The sequence below is a fragment of the Salvelinus fontinalis genome, chromosome 37 (assembly GCF_029448725.1).
Source record: "Salvelinus fontinalis isolate EN_2023a chromosome 37, ASM2944872v1, whole genome shotgun sequence".
Lineage (NCBI taxonomy): Eukaryota > Metazoa > Chordata > Actinopteri > Salmoniformes > Salmonidae > Salvelinus > Salvelinus fontinalis.
Window position 1 is genome coordinate 31,170,671 of NC_074701.1, and position 18,551 is coordinate 31,189,221.

General features: G+C 42.4%; 1 protein-coding gene across 2 annotated transcripts in view; it reads left to right on the forward strand.

Moving 5' to 3' along the window:
* Positions 1-8,399: 8,399 nt before the first annotated feature.
* The window catches only part of LOC129836512 (testican-2-like), a 72,729-nt gene continuing 62,577 nt past the window's right edge, over positions 8,400-18,551 (forward strand). Inside the window, exon 1 of one of the 2 annotated variants that reach the window (XM_055902801.1) lies at positions 8,400-8,708. In XM_055902801.1, coding sequence (XP_055758776.1) covers positions 8,520-8,708 — 189 coding nt within the window. In that variant the 5' untranslated portion in view covers positions 8,400-8,519. The remainder of the gene's footprint in view (positions 8,709-18,551) is intronic. The other variant, XM_055902800.1, reaches the window with a different exon arrangement.

Here is an 18,551-nt window from a genome sequence, read left to right on the forward strand (position 1 = left end):
TCCACAATCACCTGACCTCAACCCACATTTTTTTATTTAACCTTTATTTAACTAGGCAAGTCAGTGAAGAACAAATTCTTATTTACAGTGATGGCATACACCGGCCAAACCCGGACGACTCTTGAGATGGTTTGGGATGAGTTGGACCGGCAGAGTGAAGGAAATGCAGCCAACAAGTGCTCAGCATATGTGGGAACTCCTTCAAGACTGTTGGAAAAGCATTCTAAGTGAAGCTGGTTGAGAGTATGCCAAGAGTGTGCAAAGCTGTCATGAAGGCCAAGGGTGGCTACTTGGAAGAATCTCAAATATTGTCACGATCGTGTGGAGGAGAGACGGACCAAAACGCAGCATGTGGAAAATAAGCCATCTTCTTTTATTATAGAAGGCAAAACGAAACAAAAACACTTACTAACTAACAAAACAACAGTGAAGCTATAAACGTAGTACACACACACATGCTACAAACGTTCAACATAGACAATTCCCCACAACAAACTAAAGCCTATGGCTACCTTAAATATGGCTCCCAATCAGAGACAACAGAAACCAGCTGTCTCTAATTGGGAACCCATTCAGGCAACCATAGACTTTCCTAGACAACTACACACAACATAGACACAGCTAGACAACTATACTAAACATAAACCCAACTACTCTAAATAAACCCCCTAAACCTTACAATCACCCTGGACACTACAAAACCCACATAAATACCCATGTCACACCCTGACCTAACTAAAATAATAAAGAAAACAAAGAATACTAAGGCCAGGGCGTGACAAATATAAAATATATTTTGATTTGTTGAACACTTTTTTGGTTACTACATGATTCCATATGTGTTATTTCATAGTTTTGATGTCTTCACTATTATTCTATAATAAAGAAAATAGTAAAAATAAAGAAAAACCCTTGAATGAGAAGGTGTGTCCAAAGTTTTGACTGGTACTGTATATATATTTCAAAATATTTATATTTATATTCTAACGAAATGATTAAGTAATGAAGAATAATTACCTGCTGCATTCAAATATAACTTACAGCACTAGTGTCACGTTCCTGACCTGTTTTCCTTTTTTCTTGTATTTATTTAGTTGGTCAGGGCGTGAGTTGGGTGGGTTGGTCTATGTGTGTTTTTCTATGTTGGGGTTTTTGTGTTCGGCCTGGTATGATTCTCAGTCAGAGGCAGCTGTAGATCGTTTGTCCCTGATTGAGAATCATACTAAGGCAGCCGGGGTTTCACGTGTGTTTTGTGGGTGGTTGTATCGCGTGTCTGCATTCGTGCCACACGGGACTGTTTGTCGATTGTTTCATGGTGTGCTTTTGTTTCGTGTTCAGTTTTGTTTTAATAAATATTCATGGACACTAATCATTCCGCATATTGGTCTGATCCTTCTCGCCTCTCCTCCTCGGCCGAGGAGGAGGAAGAATATTACGATGATCGTTACAACTAGACTAAACTTCATCCTGGTATCGAGAGATAAACATGGTACTACTTTCACTGATCGCACATAAAAGAAGATCGTTCCATCATGAGAGTGCTTGGTTTGTTATCCAACTGATCTTGTGTACTTTCTGTCATCCTGTGAATCCCAAATTTCTTGTACTGAAAGAAATATTACCACTACCTTTTTAAAACCATGTATAGCTTTATTTTCTCAAAGACAATTCAATACAATCACAATCACTTTTTTGTATTTTAGTAATTTTATTCATCTTTTAACACAGGGTCACCTAATAATCACGTTGTGCATTTTCAAAACACTTTTAACAAGGGCTAGGCCCTGTTGCTACCTCATATCCCAGTGATAATGCCTTTGTTTTAGATACAACAATCATGAAACCTCTAACACAATACATTAATTGGACTTTGTGAAAATCGTTTTTTTGGACCTCACTTGATTATCACTTTTTCCATGTGGTTTCTTCCTTCACAGGCTCCATGAAGTGAAAAAGCTAGGTGTTCCATGAGAGAGGGAGGAGGAGGAAGAGGAGAGGGGAAGACCCCCTACTGTGCTGTTAATGAGCCAAAATTTGCTGGAAAGTAGGAAGTGAAAGCAAAGGCCAGGGTAACATAACGAATGCTCAGTGGCAACTTTAGAATGTATATCTTAGTGGGGCAAAAAATAAAAATAAATGTTTATGCATGCCAACAAAACCACAATACAATACAACACAACACTAAACAATACCTTCATTGCACTATAACGGTGACAAACGGTGCCCACAAACTGTTAGGGCCTACATAACAGCAGAGTCCCATCAGCAGTCCCAACACCTTCCCACTGCTACACCTGGCTATCAGTGGCGCCTTGTCTGGCAGTGAAACAGTTAATTCAGCCTCATTTACTGACTTTTAATTACGCTCAGATCCCGCTACCGGGATCGATTTGACAACATCTGGTGAAATTGCAGAGCGCGAAATTCAAATGACAAAAATCCTAATATTAAACATGAATGAAAATACAAGTGCCATACATCATTTAAAAGCTTAACTTCTTGTTAATCCAGAGGCTTTGTCAGGCTTTGCGGCGAAAGCACACCATGTGATTATCTATGGACAGTGCCCCGCACACAAAAGCATTACTAACATTTCCAACCAAGCAGAGGCGTCACGAAAGTCAGATATAGCAATAAAATAAATCACATACCTTTGAAGATCTTCATCTGGTTGCAATCACAAAGGTCCCAGCTACATAACAAATGGTCCTTTTGTTCGATAAAGTCCTTCTTTATATCCCCAAAAAGTCAGTTTAGTTGGCGCGCTTGACTCAGTAATCCACCGGTTTCCCTCGTTCAAAATGCATACAAATTAATCCTGTAAGTTACCAATAAACTTCTTCCAAACAAGTCAAACAACATTTATAATCAATCCTCAGCAACCCTAATATGTAAATAAATGATACAATTTAAGACGGAGAATAGTATTGTCATTACCGGAGATAAATAACGAAGTGCGCGCCCTCATCGGAACGCGCTACAAACACTAAAGCCAAAATGGGAGCCACTTACAAAAACTACAAATTCTAGCTCATTTTTCAAAAAACAAGCCTGAAACTTTTTCTAAAGACTGTTGATATCTACTGGAAGCTCTAGGAACTCCAATTTGTGAGGTATTCATTTTATATTCCCATTGACAGCCATAGTATTCAGGGGTGAGTTGAAAAAATGTAATTCTGGATGGATTGTCCTCGGGTTTTTGCCTGCCATATCAGTTCTGTTATACTCACAGACATTATTTTAACAGTTTTTGGAAACTTTAGAGTGTTTTCTATCCAATACTAACAATTATATGCATATCCTAGCTTCTGGGCCTGAGTAACAGGCAGTTTACTTTGGGCACCTCATTCATACAAACTTCAGAATACTGCCCCCTATCCCTAAGAAAACATAGCTGATATGGCTGACTTGCCTCAACAAATGTGGTTTATACTGACAATTGAGATGTACAAACTATGACTTACGGAGACAACGAGCGGATAAGAGTCAATCTGTAATTTCCATTAAGACATTATTAAGCGAGCTAGGACGGACGAAATCAATATAACTATTTGTTCAGCACTTTTGAAATGTACAGTGACAGAATTCAGAACATGGGCGTTCTTAAAGTATTCTCCCTGTACACAAAATAGGAACCATAGGATAAGAACCATAGGATAAATAAAGGGGGCATGTAAGCAGACAATGAAAGCTCTTACAATATTTGATTATTACATTTCTCTATAGGTTACATGTACACCACCAAGTCAGAACAATAGGCTAAATTATGAGGGGAAAATGGACCAAATTATTAGGGTGAGGCACATGGGCTACTAACAGCTTACTACACAACATACAGTTAGTATTGTCACACCCTAATCTGTTTCACCTGTCTTTGTGATTGTCTCCACCCACCTCCAGGTGTCACCTGTTTTCCCCATTAGTCCCTGGGTACTTATTCCTGTGTTCCCTGTTTGTCCGTTGCCAGTTCGTCTTGTTTTGTCAAGTCAACCAGCGTGTTTTTCTGTGCTCCTGTTTTTCCTCATCTCTGTTTTGCTAGTCCTCCCGGGTTTTGACCCTTGCCTGCCTGGACTCTGAACCCGCCTGCCTAACCATACTGCCTACCTGACCTCGAGCGTGCCTGCCACTCTGTACCTCCTGGACTCTGAACCCGCCTGCCTAACCATACTGCCTACCTGACCTCGAGCGTGCCTGCCACTCTGTACCTCCTGGACTCTGAACCGCCTGCCTGACCATGCTGTCTGCCCTGACCTCGAGCGTGCCTGCCACTCTGTACCTCCTGGACTCTGAACCCGCCTGCCTAACCATACTGCCTACCTGACCTCGAGCGTGCCTGCCACTCTGTACCTCCTGGACTCTGAACCGCCTGCCTGACCATGCTGTCTGCCCTGACCTCGAGCGTGCCTGCCACTCTGTACCTCCTGGACTCTGAACCCGCCTGCCTGACCATGCTGTCTGCCCTGAACTCGAGCGTGCCTGCCACTCTGTACCTCCTGGACTCTGAACCCGCCTGCCTGACCATGCTGTCTGCCCTGACCTCGAGCGTGCCTGCCACTCTGTACCTCCTGGACTCTGAACCCGCCTGCCTGACCATGCTGTCTGCCCTGACCTCGAGCGTGCCTGCCACTCTGTACCTCCTGGACTCTGAACCCGCCTGCCTGACCATACTGCCTGCCTGACCTCGAGCGTGCCTGCCACTCTGTACCTCCTGGACTCTGAACCCGCCTGCCTGACCATGCTGTCTGCCCTGACCTCGAGTGTGCCTGCCACTCGTTACCTCCTGGACCCTGACCTTGTTTATGATCTTTTGCCTGTCCACAACCATTCTCTTGCCTGCCCCTTGGATTATAATAAATATCAGAGACTCGAACCATCTGCATCTGGGTCTTGCCCTGTGCCCTTATAAGTTTTACTTTCTTAGCTACATTATACACATCTCCCTGACATATTACATAATTTATGCAGCAGCATACAAGACACTTTTTAAGCGGCAATCCTTAACTGAAACATTAACAAATTATATTCCCCGCCACAGTTTTGGTAAAAAGCTGATGGATCGGGCTGGAGAAATTCAACCACTCTTAAATCCATAGACACTGTGGATGCATGATCTAAAATTCTAGTTTTAACCATGTTTGTCACGGATCCCTCCGGAACTGTCATTACACACACATGGTCCCTATTCCCATTGATTAGTAATTGTATAAGTGTGCCCTTTGTTCACCATTGTGCTGTCGATTATTGTTCCAATGGCCGTTGGTCGTGTGCTATGTTTTGGCTTTCATGCCACGTGTATTGTGTGATAATCATTGTGCCTTTGTTATTTATTCGAGGTGTTCCTCGCTCTTTTGTTTGGGTTTCAACCCTGTGTTTTGTATAGTGTTTGTTTGGTCTTCGTCCCTGTGCCTTTACACAGGGACGAACAGGCACTCTGTAATTTGGGTAAAAAAAAAAAAACTATTACGCATCCCTGCGCCTGTCTCCCGACCCTTTATACCAACGTGATAATGTTTGTAGGACATACAGTGTTAGTGTACATTTACTTGGTTTACAAACATTGGAGTAAAAGCAGAGTTTTCTTACATGTGACACTGCAAATATGATTTTGTGGAATTGGAAGTTAAACAATCAAATGTGCTGTTTCATATGTGAAAAACCTTCACATGTGAAAATCTCACTTTCCCATGTGGAATTGCAAGTTCACATGTGAAAAACAATAATGTGTAAAAAATCTAATTTGAAGTTTCTTATGTGAAAATGCAATTCCACATGTGAAAGTTTTTTACATAAGAAATTGCAAATTAGATTTTTACACGAGATTGTTTTACACATGTCAAACTGCAATTCACACTTGGTGAAAACATGTTATATTCTCCTCACATGTGAAAAGATGGTGTTAACGTGTGACCTGAAATTATGTACATACACAAGGACCGTGCAATGGGGTGGGTGGTGGATGAAATTTAGAGAATCCTTAAATTCTATGGTTATGTAGTTGCTGGGTAAATGCATTAGATGCTTTCTTAAAACCTAGACTTACTGCTCTAGCCCAAGATCCAGAAATGCCTTTTCTGGGTCAGTTGTATTGTGGTCTGGTCAGAATTTCCACTGTGTCAACATTACACCTAGGGTTGCAAAATTCCTGGAACTTTCAATAAATTCCCTGGTTTTCCCGAAATATCGTTTGGAGGATTTCTGGAATAAGCAGGAAACCCGAAGACCTCCAACCAGTATTTCTGGAAATCCAGGGAATTTATTGAAAGTTACCAGAATTTTGCAACCCTAGTTACACCTCACCAAGTTAGTCTTGTTAGTCTAGCATTCTTAACACTTGTGTAGGCAACCTTAACACCAGTAGATGCATCATTTTCATACTGTATAGTTGAGGTACTGTTGCTATGGTTGTTTGCAGTATAGTGTTGATATCACTTCGTACATAAGCACGGGTCGTGATGAATGCGAGACATGCACAGTCTTCACAATAAAGACCTGCGATAGATGTACTAGTCAGTCCCATTTCCCATCTGAATTCAATTTAGCTCTGTGTATTCATGTGTGCGTTTTCAATCAAAACATTTTTTTTCTACCCCCTCGCTCTCCTTTGCCGGCACACTGATTGCTTTCTGTGGAGAGGTCAGATTATCCCCTTCACATACTGGCTTTAGAGAAAGGAGCGCAACATGTTTATTTTCAGCTGAGGAATAGTAAAGATGGTATCAGTTAATACACTATTTCAGTTACAGCGTGTCTAAAGCAGAATTCCCCCTGGGGCTGGCTTATCCTACCTAGGACAGAGATGGGGCTGGCTTATCCTACCTAGGACAGAGATGGGGCTGGCTTATCCTACCTAGGACAGAGATGGGGCTGGCTTATCCTACCTAGGACAGAGATGGGGCTGGCTTATCCTACCTAGGACAGAGATGGGGCTGGCTTATCCTACCTAGGACAGAGATGGGGCTGGCTTATCCTACCTAGGAGAGAGATGGGGCTGGCTTATCCTACCTAGGACAGAGATGGGGCTGGCTTATCCTACCTAGGACAGAGATGGGGCTGGCTTATCCTACCTAGGACAGAGATGGGGCTGGCTTATCCTACCTAGGACAGAGATGGGGCTGGCTTATCCTACCTAGGAGAGAGATGGGGCTGGCTTATCCTACCTAGGACAGAGATGGGGCTGGCTTATCCTACCTAGGCCAGAGATGGGGCTGGCTTATCCTACCTAGGACAGAGATGGGCAGGTAGGAAAGTGAAAGAGGAATTTATTTAGGCAGGACAGTAATAGGTAGGAGAGTGATATAAAGTGATATAAGGTGATTCCCAGCAGTGCATTATTACCACACTCATCCCACTGTGTACACACTGGTTGAATCAATGTTGTTTCCACGTCATTTCAATTAAATAACGTTGAACCAACATGGAATAGACATTGAATTGACGTCTGTGCCCAGTGGGATGATCTTTGTTACATCCAGAGTGTGGGACTATAAGGTTCTATTTGCAAAAAATATGAGTCTGAGATAATTTACTCTGAGAAAACCCACATTAATGCAAATCATTTTTTCCCCTGCCAAGAAGTTTCCTTTCGTTTGAAACAAAATGTGAAACAATTCAATGGGGGAATAGCCCACTTATGATGCCCACTGTAGATATGAATTTACCTTTGATGTGTAATTGCACGGGCAGGTGCTACACATTTCATAACACATGACAGTGGGTGCGTTTCAGTGGTATAGCAATTGACTGTAGACGAAAGTCAAGGAGTGAAGTTGGGGGAGGTGCATCTGCGACAGCCTAAAGTCGGACACTGATGTGGTTTTCCAACAGCAAGGCTCAGATCAACATGGCATGGTTTCCATTGTTTAAAATGTCAAAATAAACATGTCTCCAACCCCCATATCACACACTCACAAACTGATATCATATCCCACTGGGCACTCACTGGTTGAATCAACGTTGTTTCTACGTCATAGACATTGAATTGACGTTTGTGCCCAGTGGGATGTGTGTACATTGTATAATCAATTAGTGAGATTAGCCTTAAATATCACATTAATTTGTATCAACTGTATGAATAGCAGCAAAGTTGGTTCCTGATTCCGTCTTCAGTCATCTCTTTGTGACATTTGCTTAGGTCAACAACAAAAAAACGAATGATATGTTGACAATAGAGCCTTCCACAATGCAGGGGATGGCTGTGATGACGTTGGTGAAGAGAAACTGCAGAAACTGGTAGTCAACTGCAGTCAAAACTTCATGACCTTTGATCACAAGATTTGTGTTATGTTCATGCAGTGGACATGTAGGCGCAAGTCGGACAATGCAACACACCTTGAAAGGCGGTGACCAGACTTGTCAAAAGTGATCGGCTTGAACGCGCCCAGTGTCACCCCAGTCTCTCTCTCTCTCTCTTTTTTTCCCCCCAGCAGCAGGAAGGCGCAATCAGGTCGCATCATACTCCTCTTCTCATCCTCGTGAAGAGAAGCTAGAACGAAGTGCCGCGCGCGTTTTCTAACCGCACCATGTTGGGAATGACGGAATTGGGGTGCCTTTTCGTCCCGGTGATGATGCTGGTGGGGTTCACCTTGCAAGCGGAAATTAACAACGGGAAAGAGGAGGAGAAAACGGGGAATTTCATGGAAGACGAGCATTGGCTGTCCACCATTTCACAGTACAGCCGCAAGATCAAGCATTGGAATCGCTTCAGAGACGTAAGTCGCTGTTTTGGTTGATTGAGAGATCTGCCGTAATGCGGTAAGCTATATTGATAGGGAAACAGAAGCCAGCAGCACAATTCCGCTTGGCAAACGTCCTAATAACCGTGATGCGTTTGCTAGGCTACTCCGATTTTATTTGGCAGATAATTAATATCAAGGGTTTGGTGTCATTGCTTAAGATACACATCTGAAGCGTTTGTGTAGCCAGATGTTATGGTGTTTTTTTTTATTATAAACATTATCTTATGTAAAAAATAAATAATGTTGGGCATAATCATTCAGATGTAGCCTAAGATGTTGACCTCAGATATGCCCTAGAGGAGTGTAGCCTAGGGTACAGCCTCATTGTGGTCATGGTGCACTGATCTATTGCATTTTCTGGAGAACTGGAGAATGTAGGGTTGCCTATGTAGTCATATCATTATTATACATCATTTGTAAACACTCAAAGGACCTCTAAAAGGTAACCTACATTTAATTGCGTAACTGCCAAAATAAAGGAAACACAAACATAAAGTGTCTTAATAGGGCATTGGGCCACCAGGAGCCAGAACAGCTTCAATGCACCTTGGCATAGATTCTACAAGTGTCTGGAAATCTATTGGAGGGATGCAACACTATTCTATCCCAATAAATTCTATAATGTGGTGTTTTGTTGATGGCGGTGGAGAACGCTGTCTCAGGGACCGCTCCAGCATTTCCCATAAGTGTTCAGTTGGGCTGAGATCTGGTGACTGAGACAAACACACACCCTTTAAACCCCATATGCTTCTTTGAGACCCCTCTTTCAAAGTCATTTAGATCTCTTCCTCAAGCCATGATAGCCAAAATAATGGGAAACTGGGCATGATGGGATGTTAATTGCTTAATTAACTCAGGAACAACACCTGTATGGAAGCACCTGCTTTCAATATACTTTGTTTCCCCCATTTACTCAAGTGTTTCCTTTATTTTGGCAGTTACATATAAATGCATGCAATGCATAATGTGTGATTTAAACTACTACATAGGTACCTGCCATCTTCAAACCAATACAAGATTGAAAGCGTGTTTTGAAACCATCATATCAGGATATTTTCTACCACCTAGCCTCACTGTCCATAGGCCTACCTGTTGATACTTTACCATTCTTTGGCATATTATTGGCAGTAGTAATTATGCACATTGCAAATTTGCAATGATTTAGAATGACATTTGTTCCCCTTTAAAGATCCGTCCCCACATTCACCCCTTATACTTATTCCATCATGCTTTTCACGGTATGCATTCTGGCCTGCTGTCCTACTGCTAATGACTCAGCCTAGTGTTTGCAAATGATCTGTTACAAACAGAATAGGCACAATGCAACAATGCAATTATAGTACAAGTTCTGATCATTGATTGCTGAGGTAATGCAGTTAGCTTTAAACTGAATCTGGCTGTAGCGAATGATTTTAGCCTAAAGGGCATGTAAATATTGCTTGTTTACGAATATTGTGTGTGTGTGAAATCCTGCATCCAGTAATGATTACCAAAGATCACAGCAGGGCATTTGCACGGTAATGGAATTTCGTTGAGACTCAGATTTCTCACTTAAAATGTAACAAAAAACATTGATTTCAAAGTTATAACAAACCATACAACACTATGCACAAGGAACACTTTAAACAATGTACACAGAAAATGTTACAAAACACATTTTACTGGAAGAACTGTGCAGATGCAAAGTTTGGTAACAGAATTTCTGTCAAATCTCCCTCAGTTTTTTACATGACCACGTTTTCCAAAAAACTCAGTTAAATATCTGCTCAGAATTAAGATTGAAAGATGTCTGCAGAAATAATGGGGTTTCAGCGATGACATGACACCTTGAGTTTGAAAACATCTCTTTTGGTATTGAGCTACAATAAGTGAAGTGGATTTACACCCGGTAACGGAATTGTGGTAACGGAATTTCTCCCTGATCTGTACAACACAGAAATGCATAATTATGGATATGAGTGTCATTCTCTTCATGGTGATGTATCCTGAATAGGTACACAAAGGTAGAATTATGCAATATCCTCATTATTTTAATGAGCTCCACCACCAAACCAGACCAAATTTGGTTGGTCCGAACCGGACCAAATCTGAACCAATCATAGACATCCTTGTTTCACAAGTTTGGACATCAACGTATAGCCCAGTACAGTACAATACAGCAAAGAACAGTAGTGTTCAGTATAGTACATTTTAGTGTACTCAAGTCTTGTGTGTGCTGAACTATAATCGACTCTATTCTAGTGCACTGAACTATAATCTACTGTACTGAACTATAATCTACTCTATAGTTCAGTACAGTGGATTATTGTTCAGTACAGTAGAATAGAGTAGATTATAGTTCAGTACAGTGGATTGTAGTTCAGTACAGTAGAATAATCTACTCTATTCTACTGTACTGAACTATAATCTACTCTATTCTACTGTACTGAACTATAATCTACTCTATTCTACTGTACTGAACTATAATCTACTCTGTGTAGCGAAATGCTTGTGCTTCTAGCTTTGACAGTGCAGTAATATCTAACAAATTACACAACATATACTCAATACACACAAATCTAAGTAGGAATGAATATATACATATGGACGAGTGATGTCGAGATCTATGATTGGTTCAGATTTGGCCTGTACTGGACTAAATCTGAAACAATCATGGACGTCTATGTTTGGGCCAAATGAAGGCCGGTCCAGACGTTTGTAGACTTTGAAATCAAGGCTAGACCAAAAAATGACATCTGTGAGTGATGAAATCAAAGTTTCAAGTGTATTTAGTTGTATGTACAGGATACACATGGTATACATTGTTCAATGAAATGCTTACTTGCAGCTTCCTTCTTGACAACGCAACAACAATAAGAAATAATAAAAGATAAGAATATGAACATAAAGTAAATGGCTCAGTAGAATATAATAAACATTTTACCATAAGTATAATACAGGAAGGCACAATTTATAGTCTAATATTTACATGTGTTTTGGGGAAGGGGACGACGACAATTGTTTCAATCATAATAAAAGTCTGGTAGCAGCAGTTGTGATGTGTGTGTGTGTAGCATGAATGTACTGTATATGTATGTGTGTGTGTGTGTGTGTGTGTGTATGTGTAGCATGAATGTACTGTGTGTGTATGTGTAGCATGAATGTACTGTGTGTGTGTGTGTAGCATGAATGCACTGTATATGTGTGTGTGTGTAGCATGAATGTACTGTATGTGTGTGTGTGTGTGTGTGTGTGTGTGTGTGTGTGTGTGGCATGAATGTACTGTATATGTGTGTGTGTGTGTGTGGCATGAATGTACTGTATATGTGTGTGTATGTGTGTAGCATGAATGTACTGTATATGTGTGTGTGTAGCATGAATGTACTGTAAATGTGTGTGTGTGTGTGTGTGTGTAGCATGAATGAACTGTATGTATGTGTGTGTGTGTGTGTGTGTGTGTGTGTGTGTGTGTGTGTGTGTAGCATGAATGTACTGTATGTGTGTGTGTGTGTGTGTGTGTAGCATGAATGTACTGTATGTGTGTGTGTGTGTGTGTGTAGCATAAATGTACTGTATATGTGTGTGTGTGTGTGTGTAGCATGTGTGTGTGTGTGTGTAGAATGAATGTACTGTGTGTGTGTGTGTGTGTGTGTGTGTGTAGTGTGTGTGTCTGTAGCATGAATGTGTGTATGTGTGTGTGTGTGTGTGTGTGTGTATCATGAATGTACTGTATATGTGTGTGTGTGTGTGTGTAGCATGAATGTACTGTGTGTGTGTGTGTGTGTGTGTGTGTGTGTGTGTGTAGCATGAATGTGTGTGTGTGTGTGTGTAGAATGAATGTACTGTGTGTGTGTGTGTGTGTGTGTGTGTGTGTAGCATGAATGTACTGTGTGTGTGTGTGTGTGTAGCATGAATTTACTGTGTGTGTGTGTGTGTAGCATGAATGTACTGTGTGTGTGTGTGTGTGTGTGTGTGTGTGTGTGTGTGTGTGTGTGTGTGTAGCATGAATGTACTGTATATGTGTGTGTGGAGTGAGTGCATGTGTGCTAAGGTGCGGAGAATCAGATCAGGTGGTCAGTCCAGTTTGGTGCTCAGTGAGGGAGGATGCTAGTTACAGTAAATGGAAAGAGAGGGGGCTCATGGGTAGGTGTCAGTAAGAGCCGGGAGAGGTGACATAAATTGGAGAGAGAAAAAGAGAGCGATGTTGGGGTTGTCCAGATTTTTCACACTCTTGCTTTGACCATCAGATGACAGAAAGATAAATACAAAAACAGTAGAGCCCTATAAAATCAGTTGTTTCCCAAAATCTATTTTCTCCATTTTGTTTTTCCAGGTTTGTTTCTCCCTGTTTTTAAGGTTTTTACTCTCAAAATCACACTCTTTTAATAGTAAAACAACTTCATTGGATGTTCTAAATCCACGCTTAAACCACATCAGAAGGCTACTTTTGAGGTCTGGAAAAATGTGGATACATTTATATTTTTGAGTGTAGTTACCCTTTAACTCCAGTGAGCACCTAACAAGAGGCTGTTTGCCATGTTTTATTGTAGCACACACGTGATGGTAGGGTTTGCAAAAGCAAATAATCATAATATCATTCTGCCAGGCAAGCAAGCATAGGCTACTTTGTAGTTCTATTTAATTGAGAAGGTTGTTGGGAAAACCTTTCCATCTACCAGAAGATGTTTTATTAGTATCATTGCTAACGGCTACACGATGTGGTAGCTGCGTGCACCGCACATAGACAGGGGAAATTCTCGTTGCCGCTTCAGAAAGTTGCAGGAAATACCGAATCACTGATGCATTCTGTTAATGTCTTATGATTAACTTGGGTAAATTAATACATGTTCAATACATTTAGTTGATTCCCAACCAAGTTCAAAGTTTTACTATTGTTGAATTCCATTTTATTGTCTGGACTCTGTGATTCTGTCCACTTTTTTCGTATCACGGATGTTATAGAGCCCTAAAACAGTTCAGCTGAACATAACAGTATGCCAGTGGAAGAGAGGACGGTAGCAGGTGACCCAACTGTGGTTTGTGACAACTATGATTTCCCATTGCAGCCAATTCAATTGCAGATATTCCGTTACAGATTTTTCGTAAATTCTGTTACCTATTTGGTAACAGAATTGAGTTTTAATCACTTAATAATTCATAACAAAATGTATATCAGTAAAAACACTAACTAATTGATAGGTCTACCTTTTACTTGTTACTTCTGTGAACTTGTATTATTCTCCCTCATGAGGCGCGTACATAACGTGAGAGAAAGCAATAACACCTAGTGACTGAAGACCACTGAGGGCTAAATAAAGGAGGAGTAATCAAGGAGAAATTATGAGCAGGTGTGCGCAATGATGGTTGCCAGGTGTGCGCAATGTGTGTTACCAGGACCGGTGGTTAGTAGACCAGCGACGTCGAGCGCCGGAGGGAGCAGGAGTAGGTGTGACAGGAAGCTCCCCAGCTCCTGGTTGGTCCTCTCCACCTGCCCGTTGGACTGAGGCCGGTACACGGATGTGAAGCTGACTGTGACCCCCAGCTTCTCCATAAAGGCTTTCCAGACCCGCGACGAACTGAGGACCACGGTCGGAAACGATGTCCTCTGGAAGGCCATAGAACTAGAAGACCTGCTTGAACAGTGCCTCAGTGACCTGGAGATCGGTGGGTAGACCAGAGAGAGGGATACAACTGCAGGACTTAGAGAATCTGTCCTCTGGCATCCTGGTCCCCAGATGGTAATTTTCATACTCGACCATGTGATGGTGGGATTGTGACGTTGGAGCCACGGGAGGCCGAGGATTACCTGGTGTACAGAGGTGATGAAGGGAAGGCTTTCTTTGTGCATGGGTCCCACTCCAACGCCTGTCCGGTCTGCAGGGAAATGACCGTGGCAACCTTGGACCTCTTGGTGGTGGGGCTTCCCGTTTGATATGCGAAATAGAGGGAGCACTGGCGTAGGAAGCCACGCCATTTCAATGGAGTGCCGTCATATTTCTCCGGAAGTGATAGTTGGGAATCGCTGACCTGGGTGGATGTCTGGGTAGGCTGGGGGACTGGCTCACTGTGACGACCCGTGGTAGGAGGCCCTCTGATAGGGGAATGGAGAAACCCGCTGGTGATGGTGAGGCGGTGGAGAACTCTGACGACCTCCTCCATGGCCGTACCCAGTTTCGCCAGCTGGTCGTGGTGTTGATCGAGTAGATGACCTTGTTCATTAACCGTCTGGAAGAGCGTTGACTCTTCTGCTGCTTCCATGTTTTACAGGTGTTATTCTGTAACGTATACGCCGGGAGCCAGGAAACGGAAGCAGAAGATGATTTTAATAACCAAAGCAAGTGAACAAACATGAGTACATAACGTGAGAGAAAACAATAACACCCAGTAGGCGTGAACGCAGTGTTCTTTACTTCAATGTTATTGTTTTGATGTATTTCTAATACCTTTTATGACTTTATCTGGTAGAAATTCCTTATTCCTAATTCTTAGGGTGGAAAATGGTTGAAAAATGTATATATGCTAAATAAAATTAGAAAGACTCTTAGCTGTTATTTTACATCCAATTTGATATGCTCCTATGCACTACACATTGGTCCTTTTACATGGAAATGACCAGCATTACTTGGATGAGAGGCCTGTTGTATTATGTTCCAACCTTATAGGCCTATCATGATTATATTCCTTGAGAGGAGTTTTAGTTGATCCCGTATCTAGGTTGAGGGATCGTATGACTTCATTGGAGCATACAATACATGCTTTTTTCTGAGTTGATTATTGGATTGAAATATTATAATAAATACTATAATAAATATCCTTATTTTGTTTGAAGGAAATAGCCGAGCCCCTCCATGTCCAAAATAATTCTGCCAGACTGTGTCATTATTGTCATATTGTAATCATTCTAAATTAAACCCTCTGCTAAATGACAAAAATTTCAACAAAATCTATATTGCACAAAAATGACAAATCCCCACTTCCCAAGTATGTCTAACTAAACGTCTATATCATTGTTATGCAAATTGTTAAGCACTTTCTAATGCAATTATGAAATGTTCCCAACCCCAGTAAAGCAGGCAAATGTGTCTAAATTGTTGTACGTCTTCCCTGCTGTCCCGGGTGCACACACACACACACACACGTATAGACATACACACACACACACACACACACGCATAGACATACACACACACACACACACACACGCATAGACATACACACACACACACACACACACACACGCATAGACATACACACACACACACACACACACACGCATAGACATACACACACACACACACACACACACACACACACGCATAGACATACACACACATACACACGCATAGACATACACACATACACACACACACGTATAGACATACACACACACACACACACACACGCATAGACATACACACACACACACACACACACACACACACGCATAGACATATACACACACACACACACACACACACACACGCATAGACACACACACACACACACACACACACACACACACACGCATAGACATACACACACACACACGCATAGACATACACACACACACACGCACACACACACACACACACACACGCATAGACATACACACACACACACACACACACACGCATAGACATACACACACACGCATAGACATACACACACACACACACACACACGCATAGACATACACACACACGCATAGACATACACACACACACACACACACACACGCATAGACATACACACACATACACACACACACACACACACACGCATAGACATACACACACATACACACACACACACACACACGCATAGACATACACACACATACACACACACACACACACACGCATAGACATACACACACATACACACACACACACACGCATAGACATACACACAAATACACACACACACACACATAGACATACACACACACACACACACACTCATAGACATACACACACACACGCGCATAGAGACACAAACACACACACGCGCGCATAGACACACACGCGCGCATAGACACACACACACGCATAGACACACACACGCATAGACACACACACGCATAGACACACACACGCATAGACACACACACGCATAGACACACACGCATAGACACACACACGCATAGACATACACACACACACACGCATAGACATACATACACACACACATAGACATACACACACACACACACACACACACGCGCATAGAGACACACACACGCGCATAGACACACACACACGCATAGACACACACACACACACACCCGCATAGAGACACACACACACACAATCGCATAGAAACAAACACGCATAGACACGCATAGAGACATACACACACACACACACATATGCATAGACACACACACACACACACACATGCATAGATACACACACACACACACATACACGCGCATAGAGACATACACACACACACACACATATGCATAGACACACACACACACACACACATGCATAGATACACACACACACACATACACGCGCATAGAGACATACATACACACACACACTCATAGACACACACACACACACACACACACACACACGCATAGAGACATACACACATGCATAGAGACACACACACACACAATCGCATAGACACGCATAGAGACACACGTACACGCATATGCATAGACACACACACACACGCATATGCATAGACACACACACACACGCGCATAGAGACATACACATACACGCATAGACACACACACACACGCATAGAGACATACACACATGCATAGACACACACACACACACACGCGCATAGAGACACACACACACGCGCATAGAGACACACACACACGCGCATAGAGACATACACACACACGCATAGACACACGCATAAACACACACACACGCATAGAGACATACACACATGCATAGACACACACACACACACACACACAATCGCATAGACACACACACACGCATGGACACACACACACATACATACACACACACACACACACACTCATAGACACACACACACACACACGCATAGAGACATACACACATGCATAGAGACACACACACACACAATCGCATAGACACGCATAGAGACACACGTACACGCATATGCATAGACACACACACACACACACACGCATATGCATAGACACACACACACACGCATAGAGACACACACACACAAACACACACACGCGCATAGAGACACACACACACACACACACACACATACACGCGCATAGAGACACACACACACAAACACACACACGCGCATAGAGACACACACACACACACACACACACAAACACACATACACGCGCATAGAGACATACACATACACGCATAGACACACACACACGCATAGACACACACACACGCATAGAGACATACACACATGCATAGACACACACACACATGCATAGAGACACACACGCGCATAGAGACACACACACACACGCGCATAGAGACATACACACATGCATAGACACACACACACACATGCATAGAGACACACACACACACATGCATAGACACACACACACACATGCATAGAGACACACACACACACAATCGCATAGACACACACACACGCATGGACACACACACACACACATGCATAGACACACACACACACACACACACACACACGCATAGAGACATATACACACACACACACATGCATAGAGACATACACCCACATGCATAGAGGCGCACACACACACACACACACACACACACCAGAGTACTCTCCTGGCATAGCAGGATTAAGTTTAGATATATGTTCTCTGGAACTGTATTGTAGAAATAATGAAATTGTGGGCATGAAGAT